Genomic DNA, 22,633 nt, shown 5'->3' with positions numbered 1-22,633 from the left:
TGTGTCTACTTGCTACGCCAAACGGGAATCTTTTGGACCCAAATTTATTCTATCTACCATTGGCATCTCTCACAAAGCACTGCCACTAGAAAGTAGAAACCATAGCGAAGCCGCGCGATGGTCGGGAAAACAGAGGTGGATGTCGGAGTCGATGGGGTGGCCGTTGTCGCGATCAACAACCCACCTCTCAATCTGCTCTCAGCTGCCGGTATATTTAAACCCGCCTTTTTTTTTTTGGTTTTGGTTTTGGTTTCGATTTCTTATTCTGTTCTCCGGTGGTGATGATGATCGATGATGGGAACTGGAAAGAACTTGTCAAGATTTTCTTAGTCTACTAGAATGATGCTTTGGTACTGTGTTCACCTTGTCGGAGCCTCAACGGAGATTGATATATGAATATGTCGAGTGTCAGCATCTATCAGTATTCACTTCTATATGCCGGGTGAAGTCAATGGAGTACTAGAAATAATACAGTGGGATGAAGCCTGCATTTCCTTGTTCTCTTGTAGACTTGTACCATCACAACTTCACAAGAGTATTCTCTAGGCACACATAGCCAAAATTATCTGATAGCATATTTTGCTTTATACTGGAGCTTTAATTCATGTAGATTTCATCTATTCCTTTTCCGTTTGCTCGAATTTGAATATGGCAAGTATTGTCTTCTTTTTACTCTGGTTTATCGATATGGCCTTGACGGAGGCTTTAGTTCGCACTTGCTTTGATTTGGATACGATGCAAAGGGGTGTACAAATCGTGTATTCGGTAAAACAAAAGGTAAGTCACACATAACATTTATCTAAGAATGGAGAGGATGGAAATGGATTATCCTTTTCTTTTGGTGCAAGGATGGTGCCAGAAACTTCATCAAATAGTTTTAAAAAATTTGGCATACAGCTCGAAGCTATGCTGTCCGAATAACTCATATTTATCTGAACAAATCCTACTAAACTGTTTGAAGAAGCGTAGTTCCAATCAGCTGGCCAGGTCCTATCCGCTATTTCATGTCTATAAGTTGCAAGAGGAAAATTTTAACGCTCTTTTGAGCTCATTGTATAGGGTTTTCTCCTGGATCAATTTCTATATTCTTGTAAGCGGTTTGCCGTTTTGTAGTGATGCTCGACTTGAAAAGGACTATTGAAGGAGCTCTATTAAGACACGACGTTAAAGCAATTGTAGTTACTGGTAAGATTGAAGATGACCTAGTTTTTCATGCTGGTAGATGATCTTATTGTGAGTTTAATTCCCTGGTTAGCTGAACAGGCTTGAAAGGAAAGTTCTCTGCTGGTTTTGACGTGACAGCTTTTGGTGGAATGCAAGGGAAAAAGAGTAAGAATGGATTATTGTCCCTTGAAATACCTTGAAGAGGTTTCGGTTGTTCTGAGAGGTGAAATTATGTAACAGCAAAAAAGGAGCTTGGATTTATGTCAATTGAAATTGTCACCGATACTTTGGAAGGTATTACATTACCAGCCGCAGCTCCTGTGGTTTTAAGGAGATTTATTGTTTTCATGTTTCGCCAGTAACTATTTATCATAGGTGCAAGAAAGCCTTTGGTAGCTGCTATTGAAGGTCCTGCTTTTGGTGGTGGACTGGAAATTGCTCTTGTATGTATGGTCTTTTTCATTTGCTTTCTTCTTTCTGTGATTATTATGTTTGGTACCATGAATTGTCTCTCTGTTGGGCAATAAAGTCCATGCAACTTATAAGTCATACCTCTACACCATCTCTTGATATTTCAGTTTTGATATTGAAGTTTCCGTTAAATACCAAAAGAAATTGAGATGGGAATTACACATTTTCTTAGACCACTTAAACCTACTTTCCTGTTTTGGAAATAGTTGAATAAGTTTTATCCAAATACTGGTACTAGAACAACATTTTAACTTGCCTTACATCTATGCTACTGTTACTTTCCTTTATCACACTCATTCAAGGTTAACTCTTCATAAACACATGGTAACTACACTGGTTTTGTTTTTTTTCCTAAATGTGATTTCTGAAGTAATGTACCAGCCTCAATAGTATATTGTATTTATAGATGCATCAATAAGTTCAGGAAACCTTTGGAGATGGAGGTATGATTTTTGGGCATAACACATATAAAATACTTATTTTTGTTTTGCCTTTTTCAGGCCTGTCATGCTCGCATATCAACTTCCACCGCACAATTGGGCCTTACTGAACTTCAGTATGGGATTCTTCCTGGACTTGGTGGTACTGATGTCCTTTCATGCGTGGAAAATGTTTCGGTTCCCTGATGATCTCCTACTGTGAAATATTTCAATGATCTCTTTTTCAAATTAAAATTTTGTATCTTCCTTTTAAGAAATTGTCGGACATATGGTGAGCTTGTTCCCATAGTATTCTTGTCCATCACTAACTTATTCCCATAAGCTATTTTTTTCCCTTTTTTCCTCTTCTATATTTAAACATAGACTGTACCATCATTATTTCTTCAAATAACAGGAGCGAGTAATATCAATTTAAAATTCCTTTTTGCCTCATTGGGTGGTTGATTGCCGAAAGTGATGAATCACGCAGAACATCTATTTCAATTCTATGTGATCCAATAATCATTTGTTGATTAGGTGGAGAGAAATTTTTTTGCTGAATGTTGACAGGAACTATTTTCTTTTGTCAGAATGATGTTTTATGCTGGTCGATTTTTCTCACGAAATATTCCATTTTCCATGACCACAAAATCGTTCATGCCTTTTTGTCTAGTTTAATTGCTAGAGCTATTTGAACAGGTTTCTTTTATATGATCTTTTAATATAGGATATTACGAGCCTTCGAATATGATTATAAAATGCATCCATAGATTGGATCTGCATGTTTTGGAATGTGGAGCGTAGATAACCTCGTCATATTTTTATGTTAAAATTATTGAAGAGCAAAAATGTGGTTTTTTTTCCAGACTACTATCATGATACTGCCTTCACTAGATTGGATCAAATATGTGTTTGCCGAAACTCAATGTGTTGATAGATAATAGGAATTTTTTTTTTTTGCCCTCCATATCATATGTTGTAGAAATTAGTTATAGAACTAATTTGATTTGCTCCAGGGACGCAGCGGCTTCCCAGGCTCGTGGGCCTTACCAAGGCTCTTGAAATGATTTTGGTACGAAGTTGGTACTTTTCATGTTTAAGTTTTTCCCCTTCCATATTTGGAACCTTCTTTTTTGTCTAACCAGATGTCAAAGCGAGTAAGTGGAGAGGAAGCTCGAATTTTGAACCTTGTGGATGCAATAGCTCCAGCAGATAAGCTGCTTGGAGTAGCTCGTCAATGGGCGTTGGATATATCAGAGTGTAGAAGACCATGGATCATTAGTCTTTATAAAATTGACAAACTAGAACCATTTGCTGAAGCTAGGGCGATACTGAAATCAGCTCGGTTTGAAGTCCAGAAACAAAATCCAAACCTAGTGCATCAATTGGTATGCATCGATGTTATTGAACATGGAATAGTTTCAGGCCCTCGTAATGCCCTGTGGAAGGTATTTCAGGTGTAACTTTTTTTATGCTATTAGATATTAAGATACACAAAGTTTATGATAATTTTCCTTCACGTGGCAGGAAGCAGAAGCTCTGCAAGAACTTCGACAATCTAGCACTTGCAAGAGCCTCATCCATGTATTTTTCGCCCAACGTTTAGTTTTTAAGGTTAGTCCTAAGCCTCGTATCTTACTTATATTAGCACTTGGAGTAAAAACGAATAATTGTTTGTGATGATCATGAATAGGATTCAAATAAATCGAATCAAGCCGAATGTTAAGAAAATATTAATACTTGAAATCGAACTCTAGCTCGAATTCGACTTGAATTAGAGCTCGAGTTTGGCTCGTAATATTCGAATATGTTTTGTGAGCTATTCAAACTATTGTTCAATAAGAAAGACTCAAAATATAATCATTTGACATATAATTACATTATATTAGTAAAATATTAAAGCTCGCGAACTATTGAACGAAATAATTTGGGTTCGAGTTTGGTTCGAAAAATATCAAACGCATTCATATTCAGTAATTTCGAAGATGGATCAATTAATTTTCGAGCTAATTTGAAAAGCTTGCGAAGCGGTCCAATTCTGTTGCACCCTCTAATCACCCAATGAGAAGTATTGTTGCTAATGTAGTGGCTGGCCTTGGCGTGCATCAGTTGGCCCTTCATTTTTTTGGGGGGGTCAAATCTCTTCCCTCTCTCTTTCTCTCTCCGTTTCATGCTATTTAAATGCCGATGTTCAAAAGGACTAATCCCTATAATAATATACTGGCATCAGATTCCTGGTGTTACTAAGAGCAAGTTGCTGCCAAGAAAATTTAATAAGGTTGCTCTTATTGGTGGGGGAGCAATGAGCTCTGAAGTGGCAAAATTGTTGGTACTTAGTAACTACCAAGTCATTCTGAAAGAGAAGGATGAAAAGAGTTTATTGTTGCAGATCGACAGAGTCAAGGGTGAGCATCCTTCACCAAGAAATGTGAAAATATATAATTCTGAAACTAATGTCATTTTGTGACAGGAAAACTGCAAAATCATGTCAAGAATGGAAAGGAAGATCAGTATAGGCCTGAAAAGGTTTTCAGTTTATTAAAGGGTGTTCTTGACTACGATGACTTCAAAGATGTTGAGTTAGTCATAGAGGTTGGTTTTAAAATTAACTAGATGCGTCCATTTTCTCTATTCTGATGTTTATTCTCATTCAAGTGCATGGACGCGTAGAACTGGTGCTAAAGCCCTTGGATCAGAGAAGCTGTTTAGGATTTTTTTTTTCCGGTTAACTCTCTCTTGAAAATTGGTCTCCTTAAAGTGTCTGCTTTGATATTTTTCCATGTGACATTATGCTCTCTCACTTAAGATTTGATCTCAAAAGCACGAGTTTCCTAATAATTCGAGTACTTGTGTGGGAATACTTGGGTCAAAGGATTGATTTCTTGCATCTAAAATTTGGCAGGCTGAAGCAGGAACTTTGTCCTTGCAGCAAGAGATTTTTGCAGATCTTGAGAAAATCTGCCCCCCGCATTGTATTTTTACCAGTAGCTTAACATTCAGTTTGAAATCGATTGGGGAAAAGACAAAATGTCATGATAGGATGGCCGGGATTCACTTTTTCTGGTAATTATAATGATTCATCGATACTTATTTTATTTTAACTGATCTGATGTACGCATTTGTTTGAAATTCTATCTCACAATTTGGTTGCAGCCCATCTCCTGACATGCCACTTATAGAAATTGTTCGTATGGATAGTACATCTCCACAAGTAATTGTTGATTTAATGGATCTTGGGAAGAAAATGAGGAAAACCCCAATCATAGTTGGGGATTTAGAAGGTCATTCAATCAACAGATTGCTTATCAAATATTTGCATGCAGCAATATTTCTAGCTGAAAGAGGAGTAGATCTATACCTGATTGATCAGGCTTTTACAAGCTTTGGGATGCTATTAGGCCCATTTAGGTATGCTGGAAATTCTAAATCTGATTTGAGTTTATGCAATAATATAAATTGACAGGGTTTGAGTTCACGAATAGTGAAACAGTACCATCTCCAAAATATTTGAGAAAATGGAATCAAATTTTGTACCTCCATTTTCGCATGAACGATGAATGCAAAGTCCGATGTTTTTATTTTTAAATACTGACAGAAAAAAATTTCTCTATCTTGCTATTCAAAGCATCAGACCATTTTGATTACAATTCTTATTGCGATTTTTCAGGTTTTTCTTCTTGTAGAATTATTTCATCCATCTATTTTGGTGTTGAAATTGATGCAGGATGATAGATATGCTTGGACTTCAAGTTTTTGAAGCGATTGGCAGGATATATGTTGAGAATCTCCCTGATAGTTCTTATCATATTAAACTGATTTCATTCTTGCGACAACATGATTATGAAGGTAACTTATCCATGTTTTCTGGCTTTTTGGGCTTTCATGTGTATGAATGTTTTGGTTATATATTTTTAAGGACACTTGTGGGCTTGCAATGAAATTATTATACTTTATGACATTTATTTCAGGTGAATCCAGTGGCAAGGGTTTCTACAAATATGACAACTGTGGCATGGCTACCCCAAATGCCAAGATAAAAAAATATCTACAAAAGTCTGGGAATACATCATATATGACCATAGAATCCAAGGTCCTTCTCTCCATCTCCTCACCAACCCCCAACCCCACAACCCCCCACCAAAAAAAAAAAGAAAAAGGAAAGGAGAGAAAAGAAAAGAAAAATGGTTTGAAGCAGACCAAGCTGAACACATGTAAAGTGTACTTTTCATTGCTTCAAGGGCAAAACGATCATATAAGTAATGTAAATCACTTCTATGAATAGCTTGGTCTGTCAAATAGGTCCAGGTTTGATGTAGATTTTTTTGTATACATGGAATTTTGTATTTTTGCCTGTTATGCAACAAATTCTACAAGAATTGATCATCTACACCTCCATGCTTCACATTTCTCTTTTGATTTTGATTTTGATTTTGATTTTGATTTTGATCCTGCATCATGTACCATGTCTGATCGACAAGTAAAACCTCCTTTTCATTAATTATGTATGAGGGAACTCAAGTTCGCACTTTACGATATGTCCATGCTTCTTTAATGCATTCATCTTGGAGCCTATTTCATTCATAATTTTTTTAAATGACCTTGTACAATCTACTGCACGATAGGTTATTTTTGGGGGATCTCTTATGATTGATGAATATTTTCTTTATGTTCTCTCCAGTTGATGGTTAAGAAATATTCCAAATATTTGATTTAATTTTGGATTTCTAGCCAAGCAACATCATGTACACTCTTATCCGTGGTACAGTTGACAAAATTGTCCAATGACGAGATGGTTGAGATGATCCTTTTTCCTGCTTTGAATGAGGCATGCCAACTCATTTCAAAGGGAATTGTAACTAGGCCATCTGATCTTGATGTTGCTTCTGTTTTGGGAATGGGATTCCCAGCATATAGGTTTGCATTTCCTTCCTCCTTTATCTGTTTCCTTAACTAATATAAGATACTGATTTTGTGTAAACCAAACCAGGGGAGGAATCATTTACTGGTCTGATACCTTTAGCTCTGCTTATATTCATTCGAATTTGGAAAATTGGTCGAAGGTACATGGAGAATTTTTCAAGCCCTGTGCCTACATAACAGAATGTGCAGCAAAGGGAGTATCGTTAGTGAGTTCGTCTATACTTTTTTTCTTTGAAACTTATTCTGAAAATGTGACTTTGCTTATTTTGGGGCATGTGGATATCTACGGCCACAACTGATTTTACGTTATTATGTATTAACGTGATAAAGTAGCTTTTGCTCTGAACCTTGCTTGAAGTTTAACTTCAAACGAACTATATCAGTTGGACTAAAACCTGGTTGAAGATAATAAAATTTTTGCATGTGTTTCTGAGAGTTTTACTTGTGTTAACAATGCAGGTAAATGAAACAAATCATGGTAAATCCAGATTGTGAAGCTGATGCACCTTAGGAATTCATTGTCCTGGATGCTTCCAGTTAAGAAGGTGGCAGCTTGGCTTATTGGTTATGGCAAATTTTCGGATGATGCGAGGAGCTGAACCTAAATTGGCTTTGGTTTAGAGGTTGTGTAAGCAAGATTGTACTAATCTATTTTCTACCAACAATTCCTCCTGTGTTCTTCATCCTTATTTTTCATGCATCTATTCTCCTCTCCGTCCCTCGCCTTTTTCTATGGTTTTGCCAGCTTCATGGCTGTCGATCGTAGTTGTGATTAGGATTGGTGGAAGATAAACTTTTGTAAAGTATATGTTTTTCTGTGTGCTTCTGTTATTGTCTTATCTAATATGATATTCCAACATTACATGTATATGCTCTTTCTGCTCGATCCACATCCTTACCATTAAGATGTGGTATCAATCTAATATTTTCTTTACTTTTTTTAAAGCTCACATTTTTTTTCTCAGTTACAGTTTTTTTTTTTTTTTTCCCGTTTTTTTCTTCAAAAAATTAAATTGTCGACCACATAAAAATGGATAAAAACGGATAAATGATGAAATCTGAAAAAGAAGACAAAGAGAAAAGAAGATAACGATGTTAGCAAGAAATATGCTTCAAACGAGGATCGAATCCGCAATGCTGGAGAATTTTTTTTCACGTCATCTCAGATTTTACCAACTCGCCTATGCCCCTGTGGGCAATTACAAACCTTAGAAAAATCTAAATATGGTGGAGGTTATAAAATGGGAGAGTCGTAGATTGTTAGGAATATTCTGTTTTTTTTATTTGCTTGAGTGTTAACTAGCTTGTGCTAGGGGCTAGCTTGGCTAGGGTACAGAGATTATCTCTGCCGTCTGGGTTATCTTCTTTATTATCACCTTGTTCATCTTTTATTATCATATAAAAAATGTGGTTGTAACAATAAATTTAGTCATTTGAGATATAATTAAATTAACTAAGATATGCGTTAAATTTAAGGGTAAAATGAGAAGAAATTTTGAGATGATTTGGCACACAAAAAATGCTTAATATTAAAGGTAGAACTGATGTGATGATATTTTTCTATATTTATTTGTGTTAATTTGTATGATTAAGAGAATTTGCATTGATTAAATTTATTTTATAGTTCCTAATCATTATTTGTGTTTTGATATTGGAAAATAGAAAAATGGAGCAAAAGAATTGAAGAGAAGAATCAAAGAAAGAAGATGAAAAAAAGTAGAGTTGTTGTTTAACAGCTTTAACGAACAACTCCTTTGAACAGCTCTACTATAGAGCCCTTTAGAAGCGCTATTGCACTTGGAGAGATTGAGGAAGCGATATTGCGCTTGTGAGAGACGCTAGTTTAAGCGCTAACGCGCTAATGAAAAGTGTTGTTGTGTATGCGGACGAAGTTTCGGGCAGAGAAGCTTTCGATCGATAACTTTTTACCGATCGAGCGGGAGAAGAGAAAGGAAAATGATGCGGACCAGAGGATGTCTCGCTCGATCTGCACATTTTTACCAATCGAGCGAGACGAGATTTTCGGGAAATTTTATCTGAAAAAGGAAATTAGTTTTTGGAGGATTCTAGTCTTTATTTAATATTTCCATATCGAAAAATACCTATCTTGTAACCAGATTTGGGGGGTTGAACACCAAGAACTCTTTGACGGCTAGGTTTTCTTCTTAATTTTTTTAGACTTTTTCTTTTCTTTTGGATCTTGCTTAGGAATTTCATGAATATGTTTGGCTAAGTTTAATTCTTGGTTAAGGAAGACAAGCCCTTGAATTTATTTATTTTGTGAGATTCGAATTTTCAGTGTTTGATTTTAATTGGATATCAAAAGTTGTTTGAGATTTATTTTATGCTTGTATGTGAGATTAGTGGCTTGATCACCCTATGATTTTATCATGCAATCTACCACTAAATTAGATATCAAATCCGTAATTGTTTGATCCCTCTAATTTGTGAAGCAACTATGAATAATAACTTCCGCTTGTGAATTTGTTAATTCGTAGGAACAACAATTGAATAGATTAAATACAACCACTTGTGTTTGTATTGTCTAGGTTCATCAATTTCACTAGTTTGTATGTTATCTTGAATATAAACCTTAATCGCTTGTATTTGAGTTAATTCATTGATAAGAGATAATTTAAAACGCTTGTGTCTAATTAACTAAAATTAAGGTGAGATAGAAATTAAATTTTCAATGATGAATATTCAATGAGAATTAATTATTTTTAGAGAATCGATGATCAAATGAATAATTTCAAGGGTGTAGTCGATCGATACCAAGACTCGTTAATTAATTGTTTTTTCATAATTTTAATTCTTGCATGCTAGTTAATAAAATTTCAGTTTAATTGCTTTTACTTTTTAATAGTTAATTTTAAAATCCAAAATCCTCTTTATTTAATTTCAGTATTTTTTAGAACACAAATAAATTCACTTTCCTCGTGGGAACGATCCCTACTCTCACTATTATATTTTAATTATCTGAGTTGAGTTGGATAATTTGAGCGCGATACGACTAAGCGCTACCAAAAACTATTATATAATAGTATATATATATATATATATATATATATATATATATATATATATATATATATATATATATATATATATATATATATATAATTTTCAGCTGCCCAACCATTCCTGCCCACCTCGTCCCCGATCATTTTAGTTGTTTTTTTTAATTTTTCGTATCACTAAAACACGGTACCGAGTTTTAGTTGTCGGAGACGAGTTGGGCAGTATTGGTTGGGTAGGTGAAAATTTCTAATATATATATATATATATATAGAGTTCTTTTATGGTGCCCAACTCTATATGCCCAACTCCATGCCCACCATGTACAATATGTGATAAGTCAACTCACATATTGTACATGGTGGACATGAAGTTGAGCATATGAGTTGGGCACCATAAAAGAACTCTATATATATATATATTAGAATTCTATCTATCTTGATCAACAACAAGATACTAAAATCTTTATATTCCTAGTTGTCCAAATATGATAGACTGCGGCAGAAAACAACATAAGACGAGCTAGCATATTTCCGAGAAATACCATGATAAGCTTTCTCGAACCATTTCAAAACAATAAAAGGGTGATCAAGAATTTTGAGAATTTTACATTTTTGGATTGATTTGTATTCCCTTGCTCAGCCTTCGGTTGCTGTCATATCGTTGTTTCTTTTATACAATGAAGAAGAAGATTTGTTATATTTAACTTGACTAGTTAAATATCTTTATTTTTCGAATGTTAAGGAATGTCATATTGACGTTTCTTTTATACAATGAAGGAGAATATTTGTTATATTCAACGTGACTAGTTAAATATTTTTTTTTTTCCGAATGTCAAGGAATGCAAAGCTCTCGCCTTACTCAAAGTTATTATCTGGATCATGGAATTGAATTTGTAAATGTGATCTTTGAGTTGGATCAAAAAATCGTTGTTGATGCTATAAGAAAATCTTTAGCCGACGACGATACTGAATTTGGATCTATTGTGCACCAATGCATTTATCTTTTGCGACGAGGAACCTCACTTTCGGTTAATTTTATTTATAGACAAGCAAATATAGCAGTTCATTCTCTTATTCAAGCTGCTCGTTTATATGTTAGTCTTTCTATTTATTTTGAGATTTTGTAACATTTAATTGAACATTTAGATGATATTTGTATTCTTTTATTCTTTGCATTAGTAATGAAATTTCTCAACCAAAAAAAAAAACTCAACCAATACTTTATTATATATTTAATCCCATGTTCAATGAATCAGAATAATTCAGCGGCTTCAACAAACAACTGGCTTTACGTTTGTTTTCGAAACAATCAAACAAATGTGTGTGTACATTTTTTTACTGACGTCTACTTTTCATATTCCCTGCCAAATGAAAACTACATCCCAACCACTGTTGAAAAGTTGAAAGAAAGAAAACATGGAGTGATTTGATCTTTGACAAGTCTGACTGGATTTTTGAACCCTCGAAATCATCGGACAAAAACAATATAGTGCAGATATTTGTACATATATAAAATGAAAAGTGCTTATCTAAAGTAAAACAATATTATCTTTCAATTATCATTAATGGTAAAAATGGTCCACCTTTATCTAGCATTTGAAAAAAAATTGATTCTTCAACGGCACGTTAATTGCTCCTGGTTGAAATTTGAAAACATCCATTCATTTCGCCAATCCTATAAGCTAACCATACTTGGTTAAAATAGAAGCTAATTTTTTTTAGGTTTGCTTTAGTTCGTGAGATGAGATAAATGAATCGTGTGTAACAAGAGTGATAAGAAAATGAAAGATAAAAATAAATAATTTAATGTGATAAATTATATAATATTTGATATGATTTTAAAATGGTGAATTAATTTTGTAAATTTTATTGTAATGATACTGATAGTTCATGACTTAGCTATCAAGGATATGAATTAATTGTATGTTATTCTCGCTATGATTTTAAAATGATGATGAACTAATTTTGTAAATTTTATTATAATGACCAAAATACATTTCGTTCACGACTTGACTATCAAGAATATGAATTGATTGTATATTTTTCTCCTTACGAGAATGCTTACATGGCTTTAATTTGTTGGTAATTAATATTACATTCATCCAAACAAACCTCCATGGACCTTTGAAGACCCTCGTCGGAGCTCTAGATACTTGTGATCTCAAATATGGTCCGACAAGCTTCCATAGGCTTTACAGTGAATCTCCGAGATTTTTTTAAAAATTTTAAAATCATTTCATGCATCGGTTTTTCACGTTAATTTTTTTTTATTTATCTATATATAATAATTTACTCGTGTTATTGATTATGTCCATCTAAAATTATTTTGTAAACAAGCTTCATTTTATTTTATTTAACATGAAAATATGACACCAAATTCACATTTGATATGCTTCATATTATAAAGTTGCCTCCGGTGGATGGTGTATTGAGTTGTTGGAATATATAATCTCTTGACAAATGGTCAAGAGTTATATGTTCTCTACAAAAATTAAGTATTGTTTGCAGACTATTGAATTGAGATTTTACCAAATATTAATTGAATAATGGATGTTGCAAGTTCTATTATCAGATCAAAAGAAGAAAAAGTACATAAATTCACATTTTTATTGAATGTTATTGAAATTTTACCATGGTTAATGATTTAAAAAATTAAATTTAAGAGCATAATGAATTGAAAACAAATTAATAACAATACTATGAAAGCCATTAATTAAATGAAAAAACCATTTTGGTTATTCAATTTATCTACATATTTGAAGGAAATACATCATAATTAAAAAAATAATACATTATAATTTAGTTATACAAGATAAAATAAAAGATTATCAAATGTTTGAACAAATCGATTATATATGCCATCTTTTATTTTTTTATCAGTCTCAAATATATTAGCTTAAACTATATTTAGTAATATTTTTTACGCTCTTTACTAATATATCTTATTAGTTATATTTTGAAAATTATATAATTATTTTTTTAATACATCAAATTAAATAAAAATAAAATAAAAAATTTGTATATAATTTACATTTCCGATTTATAACAACGCCTTCCTAAATCCTCCTCCTCCGCCGTCCCCTTTGGCTTTGCTTGCGGTTACTGTCAGAAAAGAAACACCCAAATAAGAAAATCAAGGAGACGAGACGATGAGCTCCACCAAAACTCGCCGGAAAATCGTGCCCGCGGCGGCTGAGAATGGTGACACCGCCGACAAGCAAGACCAGCTCCTCCTTTCCGCCTCCATCTGCAACGGCGAAGACCTCGGCCCTTTCGTCAGAAAAGCCTTCGCCTCCGGCAAACCGGAAACACTACTCCACCTTCTCAAAAACTTCGCCAAGTCCAAAGAATCTGAGATCGAAGACGTGTGCCGCTCTCACTACCAAGACTTCATAATGGCAGTTGATGATCTCCGATCCCTCCTATCCGATGTCGATTCGCTCAAGTCCTCGCTTTCAGATTCCAACTCCAGGCTTCAGAATGTCGCTGTTCCCCTCCTCGACTCCCTCGATTCTTTTGTTGAGGCCAAAAACAAGTGCTCCAACATCTCCCTTGCGATAAATTCCCTCAGCACTTGCGTTAATGTCACGGAGCTTTGCTCGCGAGCTAATTTCCATCTCTCCAAAAATAACTTCTACATGGCGTTGAAATGCTTAGACTCCATAGAGAATAATTTTCAGGACAAAACGCCGTCGTCAACTCTGAAAAGAATGTTGGAGAAGCAGATCCCGGCGATTAGAGTTCACATAGAGAGGAAAGTCAGTAAGGAGTTTGGGGATTGGCTGGTGGAGATACGAGTAGTCAGCAGAAATTTAGGTCAACTCGCCATTGGACAAGCGTCCGCTGCGCGCCAGAGAGAAGAAGAGTTGAGGATTAAACAGCGTCAAGCTGAGGAACAAAGCCGACTTAGCTTAAGGGATTGCGTCTATGCGTTGGAAGAAGAAGACGGAGATGAAATTGATGGGATAGTTGATGGGAGTAATGGTGGTAATGGGATATCAGGGTTTGATTTGACGCCATTATACAGAGCTTATCACGTACATCAGACACTAGGTCTGGAAGATAAGTTCAGGCAGTATTATTTTGAGAATAGGAAGTTGCAGTTGACTTCTGATTTCCAGGTGTCTTCAATGACGCCTTTCCTCGAGTCTCATCAGACATTCTTTGCTCAAATCGCTGGTTTTTTCATTGTGGAGGATCGTGTTTTGAGGACAGGAGGAGGGTTGATAACGAAGATGGAGGTGGAGAACTTATGGGATACTGCTGTTAGCAAGATGTGCTCTGTGTTGGAGGATCAGTTTTCTAGAATGCAAACTGCTAATCATTTGTTGTTGATTAAGGATTATGTGAGTTTGCTGGGTGTCACATTACGGAGATTCGGGTATCCTATTGATGCCTTGCTTGATGTGTTGAGCAAGCATAGGGATAAGTATCACGAATTGTTGTTGTCTGATTGTCGTAAGCAGATTGCTGATGCGCTGTCCGCTGATAAGTTTGAGCAGATGTATATGAAGAAAGAGTATGAATACTCTATGAATGTGCTTTCATTTCAGCTACAAACTTCGAATATCATGCCTGCATTCCCTTATATTGCACCATTTTCGTCTATGGTTCCTGATTGCTGTAGAATAGTGCGTTCATTTGTAGAGGATTCTGTGAGTTTCATGTCATATGGTGGTCAGCTTGAATTTTATGATGTGGTTAAAAAGTACTTGGACAGGCTATTGACCGAGGTCTTGGATGCGGCTTTGTTGAAACTCATTAATGGTTCTATCAGTGCGGTTACCCAGGCTATGCAGATGGCAGCGAACATGGCTGTGTTTGAGCGAGCTTGTGATTTCTTATTTCGTCATGCAGCACTACTCTCTGGGATTCCTTTAAGGATAGCGGAGAGAGGTAGGAGGCAGTTTCCGCTGACCAAAGCCCGTGATGCGGCAGAAGACACCCTCTCTGGGTTGCTGAAACAAAAGGTTGATGGATTTATGTCTTTGATAGAAAATGTGAATTGGATGGCTGACGATCCTCCACAAGGAGAGAATGAGTACGTGAATGAAGTGATTATATTCTTGGAAACATTGGTCTCAACTGCTCAGCAGATTTTACCTGCTCAAGTTCTGAAGCGGGTTTTGGAAGATGTTCTTTCTCATATATCTGAGATGATAGTCGGGGCTTTACTTGGGGAATCTGTTAAAAAATTCAGCATCAATGCAATCATAGGCATTGATGTGGATATTAAGTTGTTGGAATCATTTGCAGAAAACCAAACTCCTCTTTTGTCTGAAGCAGATGCGAACCAGTTGAAATCAGCACTTATCGAGTCCCGGCAGATGGTCAATTTGCTGACGAGCAATCATCCTGAAAATTTTTTGAATCCTGTTATTAGGGAGAGAAATTACAATGCATTGGATTACCGGAAAGTCGTCTCCATTTCAGAGAAATTGAGGGATCAATCCGAGCGATTATTCAGTTCCTTTGGAACGAGAGGAGCCAAGCAAAATCCCAAAAAAAAATCTCTGGACATGTTGATAAAAAGGCTCAAGGAAGTGAACTAAAGTTACAAAAACTGTATGTTCCATTGTATTGTGTTAATTTTTTTTGCTTGCTTATAGTCTCTATTGTGCACAGTTTTTCCTAAAAATCCTTCATAGACATTCTTGTATGCTTTAATGCCATTTTGTGCATATGTATGTTTTATTCAATGCTTCAGAAATTTTTAGGTGAATATTCTTTGTATTGTCTTTCTTAACATTATTCTGAAGCTTCGATAGGGAATTTGAGATGGGCACTCTGAAAAAAGTTGGTCTCGTGTTGATTCTGGTGATCGAATAGATAACATTTCTGTTGGCTTAAAACATTAATATCTTGGTTAATGTATTTAAATCTCTGTTTATTCAATTTCCCTTCTATTATTCTTTACGTTCGCACCTCTTCCAAGCAGATGATAATGATCTCTTATCACCAAGGAGAATTCAGGGAGTACATATCATGTAATAATGTGGTTTAGAAAACAGCAATATTTGTTCTAAAAAAACCAATGTCAATAGAGTGATGGTATACTGTATACCACTTGAGTGAATACCTAGAAACCTTGTACGAGAAAGCTGAGTTACCTGCTACTAAAGTTAATCTTAGCATGATTTGACGTGTGAATAGTTATGTAAATTATGCATGAGGAAAATCATGGAGTTTATTTTATTTGACTGGTGTTAATGCTCTATGTGGCACTTTCCCTAGGAAGTAGGAAGATACTTTTAATCTTTAGGACCGACTGGGACTGCTGGACAAGTTGGATTACCATTTTTATGCTATCAGAGATTTTATTTGCCGCTTTCATCATCTCTGTTTTGATTCTTTAAATTGACCTAGAGAACACATCTTTTAACTAGAAGGGATGATAGTTTATTTTAAATTCTCTTCAAGTGTAAGGGTGATATATGAGGCCAAAGCTTCAAGATCAGAACTTCATGAGCATCAAAATTGGTGCTTCATCATGTTATGGACTAGAGTTTCATGGGCTTTCTTATGAGTTTTGATAGATTGGATTGAGGCCCAAGAGTTTCAAGCCCATAGAAGAATCTAGATGCGTGAATGAAGAGGAATAAAACGTGGGAGTTGTAGCTTTTTAGGGATATTCAGTTATCATTCTAGATTTTGTAACTAGCTTTTGCTAGGGAATTACTAGCAATTTTGCTAGGGTTTACAGAGATTGCTCTGGGTTATATATATTCTATATTGAATTTCTTCATTATAAATCGGGTTCATAACACATCATCCTGGAGTTCAGGCGGAATGGGAATATTGTTGAATTTTCCTTTTCTGTTTCTGGGTTATGGTTGGATTGTGTGATGGGAAAGAAGTGCAAAATAGCTGTGCGACGCTCGGTTTCGATTTAGAAATGTGTTTTTATTCTCATGAAATAAAAATGCATTTGTTTCTTCATTTCCAGGTCATTTCTGAGAATTGATGGGGAGAAGGGTTTTCCCCTTTCCCAGTGAGGCTGACATTATCTGGTTCAACTTTTTCCACATCCTTCAATTCAGATCCCTCTCTCTGTAAACAACATGCATTTTCTCCCCTTCAACCAGGATTCAGGAAGATACCTTCCCTTCCCATTCACCCACAGACAATACTTTACCTTTTTTATGCTTCATGTCTCTATGGTTCGAGAATTGTACAGGATTCTCTGCAAATCGGATAAAAGTTACCCCACCTCCTTCTCAATTCATCTTATATGTGTGACTTCTTATATATAGTATTATCCGGCCTCTTGTGAATAAGATGTTAAATGCGCCTTTTTCAGTTTTTTGCATGTTCCACTCTGAGTGATATGAATCTTAGTGGCAGTAGATGCATGTGCTGTGCTCTATGCACATACATTCTCAGGGTTAAAATAATCCCTAGATGCGTGGTAAATATGACAGGGTAATGGTAATAAAAGTAAGTCGTGAGGCTTGGGTTCTGTTCGAGGCAGTTTGCCACAGTGACTCTATTGAAACCTGTAAGCTCAGAATTAGCATGGTAAGGACGTTGTAAACTAAGAATAGCAGTACTGTAGAGGACAAATGTTAGACCCGGGCTGGTACCAACATAGCATCAAGCACGTGAAATACTTATATGCATTATTACTTGATACTTGTATATGTATATCCGAGCTACAAATCTGTTAACTCTTTTGTACAATGATTTGTTGCTTGATTTTAAGAACGTAACTGATATTCGGCTTTCTGCTTGCATCAATTATGGCATGGTGTAATGAATCTATACCTAACTTCCAGAACCTTGAATCCACGAGTCGCTAGTCTCTCAACGATTCATGTAATATGACTTTGGTACTTGTAGGGGATCATTCAGGTCTGTCTTGCTTTTGTTTTTGTTCCAGGAGTAGATGTGGTAAGCCGCCAATTGATTCCACAAGCTAATAGGGTAGAGTATTACACATCTCTCGAGTGACAACTCAGCTTGCGATGCAAATGCAGTGATGCTCGTATTAGACGTTGTACCTTGAACTATGATCTTGATCTTTGACGACCATGACATTTTAGCTTCATTTGCATACGTTCTAAATTAAGCATTGTTGTGTATCCATACACTTCTGTTGATGTTTGTATATGTACAGGTCTAATTTATTTTCAATTTGAGGAGCAGAACAGGACGAATAATATGAGAAATCGAGAACATAGGAATTGATTAGTTGAGGTTCATTGGTTAATATTTGGCACAAATTGTTTTAGTATGACCGTTTGTAAATATTTTGAAATGTTGTGATCTTTGTACCCTGATGAGTGATGGTGCTGTTGTGTTATTTCTGGTTAATACACTATTTAAGTTTCAGTTTCCAAAGAAATGTAACAGCAATCGATAGATTTGAAATTTATTATATATAATCATCACATAAAGTTAAAAATGTAATTAAATATTACGTTTTTAATGTTTTTTGAAAATAATTAATAATAACTTTATCGACAAACTATGAAATATATCTTTTTCAAATGAAGTAATTAAACTATCTTCAAATATTTATCTCTTATTTAATTATGGAATTTTTTATAATCTCCATGGCAGAAAAAAATATCTCAGAAAATAATATCTCGACCGATAAATCGAAAAGTTAAAAGTCACAAGTTTGTAAGCCAATAAATATAGGGAATATATCACATCTGTTCTTGTTTGAACATTTGTTTTTAGGCTTTAAAAATGGCAAAGCTTGTAAGTCAATGAAAATATGAAAGATAAATATGAACAACATTATTTTTGAAGTGTTAAAATATTTTTATAATTGTTCAAACACGTATTTATTTTTAAAATATTTTATAAAAATTTATTAAAAAATATTTTTATAAAAACGTTTTATAAATACATGTCCAAATGATGAAAACTTATTTGTTTTTAAATTTAAAAATTTAGTGCTTGGACCTCAATTTTTTTTAAAAAAAACATGGGCCACAAGTTTTCAGCCTAATTTGGAGATATTATAAATAATGAAACACTAAAACGGATGTTGTTTCTTGCTACAATGATGAATGATACTACACTGTAGCAATGCTATCTTAGTTATTATTAGTTTTTTCTTTGTTTTTATTTAAATATATTGTGCGTAATTAATAAAGCAAGCACTACTATTACTCTATTAGTTAACCACTGTTTTTGTGAAGCTATTTCTATAACTCCAACATTACACACTAAATTTTCATGGAAAATTTGAAAATAATGAAAACTAATTTAAAAATCGTAATTAAAAACGATCGAAATTTAAATTCATTATTTTTTTTATTTAAAAACTAAATATAATATAAATTATGATTTTATAATGAAAAAATATCATGAAGATTTATATAGAATTACGGTTATTATGTATATGCAATAAGGATCAGTTTGACTATAGAAGCTGAAAATTAAAAAAAAAACGTTTAAATACGTTAAGCTTTTTTAAGTGTTTTTTTTTTAAAAAAAAAGCAGAAGCGATTGTGAAGTTTGGATAATTTTTTTTAAAAAATGATTTTATTTAAAATTTTAAATATAGTTAAAATAGAAGCAAAAGCCTATCTGAAAATTCTTGCTTTAAAAAAAAAATACTTTAAAAAAGTGTTTTTTTTTAAAAAAAACGGCTTTTGTAATTAAACGCAACAATTTTGAGAAATTTTTTTTAAAAAAACTATCCTCCAAACTTCTCAAACCAAACGAGTTCTAAATATACTCCGATAATTATTTATATATTAAAGTTGAGTAGAAGATACTATACTAATTAACTTCTCATTAAATTGATAAAATATTATTTAATATTACAATAATAATATCATTATATCATTTTATAGATGATTTTTTAAATTTCCTAAAATATCATCAATAAAGTGATATAATGATATTATTATTGTAATATTAAATAAGATTTTATTTAATCAATGAGAAGTTAATTAGTATAATATCCTCTACTCAACTTCAAATATCTAACTAAAATATAATTATTTAACAAACTTATTTATATTTTATTTTTTTATCCAAATCCTATTTTATCTATCTTTTTAAATTTTTATATTAAAAAAATAATTAATTTAAAAATAACAAAAATATCGTTTTAGATCCTTATTTCAAATGATAAGAGTGTGTGCAAATACACTACTTATTATAATTGTAACGTATTTTCAGTTTAAGTATCAATAAATATCATTTACATTGATTATTCTATAAATTGTGACTTTTTATTTTATAAAAATTATTACGTCAATTGTTGGGGATCGGGTGTGTATAGAGAGGGGGAAGGGGGAGGGGTGAATACACACTTTTAAAATATTTTTCAATAAACACAAAAAAGTTGAGTGAATGTGATAAGTGCAATTTATGCACTTAATTTATATATGATTTGTCTTGACTTTTTTGATATATCGAGTGGATATTATGTGTATTAGTTGTTGTTTTTGTGAGTTGCAATGATTAGTGCAAAAGTAGCAAGAAGAAGCGGAATGATGCATTATAGAGTATCAACTTCAGAAAATTATTGGAAATTATTGAGGCATCAAAATCCAATCTCACCGTCCAGAATAAAGTTTAGGATGTTTTGAAGCTACTGTCAAAATTTCAGCTAAATCCGACGGTTAGATTATGAGATATGATTATTTTAAAAATTGTCGTGCGATGCAGATTTTCTAACCCGAGAGTCATGCGCGGGCGCGCGTCAGGGCAAATTTGAGCATCCGGGAGACAGAGAGGCATGCGCGGGTGCCCCTCTATTCAGGCGCGGGGGCGCCATCGCAAAAGTCAGTTTTTTGGGTTTTTCGGGAAGGAAACCTTTGGACTTTCGTGGGCTTTTATTTATTGGATTTGAAACATATATAAAAGGGATTCTTTTGCACACAATTGAAGGGGAAGCCGCCCCATAGAGAGAAACACATCAAGGATCGATCGAGAGAAGATTTTGGAGACTTTGGAAGAGAAAATTCTGCACAAGTTGGAAGAACATCAAAGAACAAAGACGAAGATAGATCGTCCGGACATGGAAGATCGAATATTTGGATTTGTTTTCTTTCTCTTGAATTTATATTATTGATTTGATGTCTAGTTTCATGAATATGAATTGATTTCAACTATTTTTGATTATGAACTAAACTTTTTAAGTCTAGAAGTTGATGTAGTCTGGTCAAGACATGTTTATGAATTGTTGATTTTATTGAATTGAGTTCTTCTAAATTAATTGTGATTCTAGTTTTGAAAGTCTTTTCAATTTACTGGCCATAAATTGATTTGCCATATTTATTTAGAATCCGGCACTCGGGAGAGGGGATTTTGAATAGGATCAATAGAATTCACACTATTAATTGTTTACATGACTCGGGAGAGCTTATAACTTTAATAGAGCCTAGAAAGAACATTGTTTTATACATATCATTACAAATAGATTTTTAATAGGGATATTGAAATCGATCTGTGATTGATACATTCTCATCCATATGCACTATGCCTTGATTGTCTAGACCCTAGTGATTAGAGAAACTTTGTGATATTGTGAGTGAATTGGATGATTTGATTCTTAACTTTGGTGATTTATACTTGAAACCGAGGTAGACTTCTACAAGCTTAGAAATGATTTAGGCAAAATTTTTATTGAATGATGAAAAGTTGCCAAAGCAACATAGAAATTTTTTTTAAAACAAACTCCATCCGGGCCTGGAAAGGGATTGAAATTCTAATCACCAATCCATGGCTAAGTTTGCGGACAAAATGGGGTTGATGCTCCATCCGAGCTATAGACGAGGGAATTGAAATCCGAATCCTATCTTTAGTTATAGCTAAGTTTGCGGGTAATTTATGTGGCTAAAATAAAATTGGGTGCAAAATCCAGCGATGTTATGAAAAATCTTTGATATAACTTGAAAAATCCTTTTGATCTTGGTGAGTAGAAGTTGAACATGGTGGAGACTGTTTTGAAACTAGAGAGCGGAGTTGATGATTCTATGAAACAAACTTGTTGCACTAGTGTATCGAAAGCGAGGAGGATAGACAAGATTGGTGAATCACACACACACGAGAACTCTTGAGAAAATTAGCGGACATGTGTATTGAATCTTGAAATGTAAAATCTTGGAGGTAGATTATATTACTCATTATTGTTTTGCTCGGGACTAGCAAAAGTCTATGTTTGGGGAATTTGATAAGTGCAATTTATGCACTTAATTTATATATGATTTGTCTTGACTTTTGTGATGTATCGAGTGAATATTATGTGTATTAGTTGTTATTTTTGTGAGTTGCAAGGATTGGTGCAAAAGTAGCAAGAAGAAGCGGAAGGATTCATTATAGAGTATCAACTTCAGAAAATTACTGGGAATTATTGAGGCATCAAAATCCAATCTTCACCGTCCAGAATAAATTTCAGGATGTTTAAAGCTACTGTCAAAATTTTAGCTCAATCCGACAGTTAGATTGTGAGATATGATTTTTTGAAAATTGTCGCGCGATGCAGATTTTCTAACCCGAGAGGCATGCGCGGGCGCGCCTAATTCACGCGCGGGCGTGCGTCAGGGCAAATTTGAGCATCCGGGAAACAGAGAGGCATGCGCGGGCTCCCCTCTATTCAGGCGCGGGCGCGCCATCGCAAAAGTCAGTTTTTTGGGTTTTTCGGGAAGGAAACCTTTGGACTTTCGTGGG

General features: G+C 34.3%; 2 protein-coding genes across 15 annotated transcripts; both read left to right on the top strand.

The window, feature by feature from the left end:
* Positions 1-38: 38 nt before the first annotated feature.
* LOC140879113 (glyoxysomal fatty acid beta-oxidation multifunctional protein MFP-a-like) lies at positions 39-7,833 on the top strand. 11 transcript variants are annotated; one of them, XM_073282762.1, is made up of 20 exons: positions 69-208; positions 310-777; positions 860-987; positions 1,114-1,185; positions 1,264-1,329; positions 1,405-1,458; positions 1,540-1,607; positions 2,136-2,217; positions 3,071-3,126; positions 3,200-3,502; positions 3,582-3,668; positions 4,285-4,459; positions 4,525-4,646; positions 4,957-5,117; positions 5,208-5,462; positions 5,779-5,900; positions 6,023-6,144; positions 6,820-6,968; positions 7,042-7,180; positions 7,434-7,833. In XM_073282762.1, the coding sequence occupies exons 4-20, from the start codon at positions 1,116-1,118 to the stop codon at positions 7,467-7,469; spliced, it is 2,067 nt and encodes a 688-aa protein (XP_073138863.1). In that variant the 5' UTR covers positions 69-208; positions 310-777; positions 860-987; positions 1,114-1,115; the 3' UTR covers positions 7,470-7,833. The 11 variants fall into 11 exon arrangements, with proteins under 11 accessions (XP_073138866.1, XP_073138867.1, XP_073138860.1 ...); XM_073282761.1 differs by having other exon boundaries at positions 849-987; XM_073282760.1 differs by having other exon boundaries at positions 93-208; positions 321-987.
* A 5,231-nt stretch (positions 7,834-13,064) lies between these two features.
* On the top strand, positions 13,065-18,279 carry LOC140880114 (exocyst complex component SEC15B). Of its 4 annotated transcripts, none has more exons than XM_073284235.1 (2): positions 13,065-15,559; positions 18,111-18,279. In XM_073284235.1, the coding sequence occupies exon 1, from the start codon at positions 13,144-13,146 to the stop codon at positions 15,544-15,546; it is 2,403 nt and encodes an 800-aa protein (XP_073140336.1). In that variant the 5' UTR covers positions 13,065-13,143; the 3' UTR covers positions 15,547-15,559; positions 18,111-18,279. The 4 variants fall into 4 exon arrangements, with proteins under 4 accessions (XP_073140336.1, XP_073140335.1, XP_073140333.1 ...); XM_073284234.1 differs by having other exon boundaries at positions 17,880-18,279; XM_073284232.1 differs by having other exon boundaries at positions 17,874-18,279.
* The last annotated feature ends 4,354 nt before the right edge of the window (positions 18,280-22,633 follow it).

Source organism: Henckelia pumila, chromosome 2 (genome assembly GCF_033568475.1).
Source record: "Henckelia pumila isolate YLH828 chromosome 2, ASM3356847v2, whole genome shotgun sequence".
In the NCBI taxonomy this organism is placed as follows: Eukaryota; Viridiplantae; Streptophyta; class Magnoliopsida; order Lamiales; family Gesneriaceae; genus Henckelia; species Henckelia pumila.
The sequence above is the reverse complement of the archived record's forward strand: the minus strand, read 5'-3'. Positions and strand labels throughout refer to the sequence as shown.

Excerpts from the sequence above, each read along its gene's own strand:
- LOC140880114 (XM_073284235.1), top strand. The coding sequence starts at position 13,144 with ATGAGCTCCACCAAAACTCGCCGGAAAATCGTGCCCGCGGCGGCTGAG.
- LOC140879113 (XM_073282758.1), top strand. The coding sequence starts at position 118 with ATGGTCGGGAAAACAGAGGTGGATGTCGGAGTCGATGGGGTGGCCGTT. Across the intron at positions 3,669-4,284 it reads CCCAACGTTTAGTTTTTAAG|ATTCCTGGTGTTACTAAGAG; the intron begins GTTAGTCCTAAG and ends TACTGGCATCAG. Across the intron at positions 5,118-5,207 it reads GCCGGGATTCACTTTTTCTG|CCCATCTCCTGACATGCCAC; the intron begins GTAATTATAATG and ends ATTTGGTTGCAG.